This window comes from Microtus ochrogaster, chromosome 7 (assembly GCF_000317375.1).
Source record: "Microtus ochrogaster isolate Prairie Vole_2 chromosome 7, MicOch1.0, whole genome shotgun sequence".
Lineage (NCBI taxonomy): Eukaryota > Metazoa > Chordata > Mammalia > Rodentia > Cricetidae > Microtus > Microtus ochrogaster.
The window spans coordinates 4,761,895-4,765,542 of NC_022014.1; the positions used below are offsets into that span (position 1 = coordinate 4,761,895).

The 3,648-nt window shown below is 43.6% G+C and overlaps 1 protein-coding gene across 1 annotated transcript; it reads left to right on the top strand.

The window, feature by feature from the left end:
* Positions 1–440: 440 nt before the first annotated feature.
* On the top strand, positions 441–1,379 carry LOC101982657 (olfactory receptor 15-like). Its single transcript, XM_005350231.1, has one exon. It carries the CDS (start codon positions 441–443, stop codon positions 1,377–1,379), a length of 939 nt encoding a protein of 312 aa, XP_005350288.1.
* Positions 1,380–3,648: the final 2,269 nt, after the last annotated feature.

Sequence of the window (3,648 nt, forward strand, 5' to 3'; positions counted from 1 at the left end):
CCTAACTGCTGGGCCATCTCTCCACCTGAGAAACAAACTTATCAGAAACATGTGGGGAGATTTGTCCAAATTCAGAGTGTTTTTTCCCTGCTCAGAGCCCAGAAATCTTTACTGCAGGAATTGTGTTTTGAGAATGTCTGTATCTACTTCTACCTTGCCAGCTCCCTCTGTCTGTCTTCCTACTGCTCTGGACTACTGAGCCCTACCCATTGTCCATCTTCACAAGACACGCCTTCATCTCTGTGCTGGTCCCTGTTGACATGACCACTCATCTGACAACCAGGGGTCACTGAAAGCTTCTGCCTGGAAAGGCTGGATGTCTCCTTAACTGTGGAGCCTGAAGAACATTCTGGATGCAGATTCAGCAGTAGCTGCCTCTCCCCTTCCTTCCCCCTAGCACATGTTTCCAGAGAAGCCTCCAGTGTCTGAAGCAGCCAGGGATGGGGGTGGACAGCAACAGCTCCTCTGGGAGCTTCATTCTGATGGGGTTATCTGAGCATCCTGAGCTGGAGAGGGTCTTTTCTGTAGCCATCGTCTTCTCCTACTTGTTGACCCTGGTTGGGAATTCAACCATCATCCTGCTTTCCCGTCTTGACGCCCGGCTCCACACACCCATGTACTTCTTCCTCAGCAACCTCTCTTCCCTGGACCTGGCCTTTACAACTAGTTCAGTCCCCCAAATGCTGAAAAATCTATGGGGGCCAGACAAGACCATCAGCTATGGTGGATGTGTAACTCAGCTCTATGTTTTCCTTTGGCTGGGGGCCACTGAGGGCATATTGCTCGTCATAATGGCAATTGACCGATTTGTGGCAGTTTGCTGGCCCCTGCACTACATGACTATCATGAATCCACGGCTCTACTGGCTGCTGGCTGCTATCAGCTGGCTCTGTGGCTTAGGCAACTCAGTCATTCAGTCAACTTTCACGCTGCAGCTCCCATTTTGTGGACACCGGAAGATAGACCACTTCCTGTGTGAGGTGCCCGCCATGATTAAATTGGCCTGTGGAGACACAAGTCTCAATGAGGCTGTGCTCAATGGTGTCTGTACTTTCTTCACTGCCATCCCACTGAGCATCATCCTGACCTCCTACTGCTTCATTGCTCAGGCAGTGATGAAGATCCGCTCTGTGGAGGGACGACGGAAGGCCTTCAATACATGCCTCTCCCATTTGGTAGTGGTCTTCGTCTTCTATGACTCAGCTATCTATGGGTATCTGCTTCCACCTAAGAGCAGTAATCAGGATCAAGGGAAATTCATTTCTCTCTTCTACTGTGTGGTTGCACCCATGTTAAATCCCCTCATCTATACTCTGAGAAACAAAGAAGTGAAGGGGGCACTGGGAAGGTTGGTGCAGAAAAGAAGAGAAGCCAGATGAGGAGAGAGCCATCTTCATTTTGTACCTCCTCTTTTCCCTGCATTCTCTTCCTTATTTGAAGCTTTGTCTCAGTGAAGTCAAGGCATGTTCCTGACAGACTACACTTTAGGAAGATGGTTAGTCTCATTGAGACATTCTGTTTATTTGCCGCAGACAACAGGGTACATATAGAGAAGGTTATTGCCCTAGCACTGACCTGTCTCACTGTCTCCATCTGAAATCAACGTTGCTGAATTTTTTTACATTCTAAGGAAAAAAGCATGAAGTTTCTTAGATAATTTTACTATAATCCTATGAATTCAGATCCTTCATTATCAACTTCAGATGAAAATAGAATTCATCTTAATATTTTAGCCATCCATCATCTTGGTCCAATTCTCTTTCTAGTCTCAAACTACAGGCTAACTGTTCTTCCTCTCCATTCTGTCACCTGATTAACCCCTTCTGTATGTGAATGTCCAAATTTACCTTCTACCTAATGTAATAATTAATGAGAAAACTTTGGCAAGACCACCTATCTTTCAATGCTAGTCCCACGTGCCTTGATTTGGCTTCATTTATATCATTCCAGCTAACAGCCAGAGCCATCAGGTTTGCTACCCATCAGCTCAGTGGATTATGGAAGATGCTATGATTCCTCAAGCAATTTAGATCCTAAGGGTAATCCATCCATAATTCACATCCTCTGCTTCGAGATTTTTAGTCTTCTAGTACCACTGTTCCAGGAATGCAGCAATTGGTTTAGGACAAAACTTATCTCAAGGAACTCGGGTATTGGAATCATAACACCCATATGGCTCTTCCCATGCCTAGAATGGCCAAAAGAATGCTCATCTACACCAGAGTTCACAAATCATGTGCCCAGACAGAAACCAGGATAATACTGAACAATTGTGTAGCACCTATATTACTAGAAAAAGGAGACAGATAGGTTTCAGAAGACATTTCAAAGCATCTTCATCTTTGTTTCCATATCTGAATCACATACCTGGCACAAAGTAGATGCTCATTAGTGCTTAGTGAGGGGAATTATGTTAAGTGCTCTCAATCTCCTTTTTATGTTAAGAACTAAACATTACTTGCAGATCATTTGCACATTTTCTGGTGTGGGTTATCTGTCCTCCAGATGTACCGAAACAGACAGTGATACATTTCATCTTCCACATTTTCATAATTTCCCTGAAGCAACTATAAATATTATCCTCTCCTGAATTTGTTTCTTTAGTTAAGATCAAAGCCACAGCCTGATATTTCAGTCTTCTCCATAGCAACAGTCAGAATGTCTCCTGGATTATCCAGTTCATATTATTTTGTTGATTTTATCAAACCATATCATCTGGAAGGCACAAAATATTAATCAGCATACTCAATCAGATTAAGGTCTCAGAGACGAGCTGACGGTGCCCAAGCTCCTAGGAAGTAGAATGCAGCTGACCCATGGAAGTAGTAGCACTGAGGAGACGGGGAGTCATGTACCCTGGCTAATTCATTTGAGTTTTGAAATAACCACAACACATATAGGGAGAAAACAAAGCTTATTTTGGAAGAACTACTGTTTCTTGTAGGAAAGAACAATGTGGTGGTTTGGAAGAAAAAAAAATGGCTCCCAAAGGAAGAGGCACTATTAGGAGGTGTGGCCTTGCTAGAGCAAGAATGTTACTATGGAGTGGACTTTGAGGTCTCTTTTGGTCAAGCTTCCCTCAGTGTGACAGTCAGTTGACTTCCTGCTGACATCAGGTCAAATGTGACACTTTCAGTTCCAGCACATCTGCCTGCATGATGCCAGACTCCCTGTCATGATGACAATGGACTAAACCTCTGAACTATAAGGGAGTCACCCCAATTAAATACTTTCTTTATAAGAGTTATCGTGGTCATGGTGTCTCTTTACAGCAATCAAAACCCTAACTAAATAGATAAGAAAAAATACAGGGAGAAAACAGAGTCATTCTTTAAAGGGTTCAGAGTTCTGCAAAACTTCCTTCTGAAAAGGATGGGGCCCTTAAGTCTGACATAGAGCTAGAAGAATAGAAAGGCACAGGACAGGGGAAGAAAAACTTAACTGGTTATAATTGGGAAGTAAGGGCATCACTGGTCTCTGTTGTAAAGAATCCCTAATGATTTTGTCCCTTTTGTTGTTGCTTTGAGATAGGGTTTCACACTGTAGGTCAGGCTGGCCTTAAGCTCACTGGAATCCTCCTGTCTCAGCCTTCAAAATGCACGGATTAAAGGTGTCCTCAGTTATGACAAATTGTTCTTATCCCTTTCA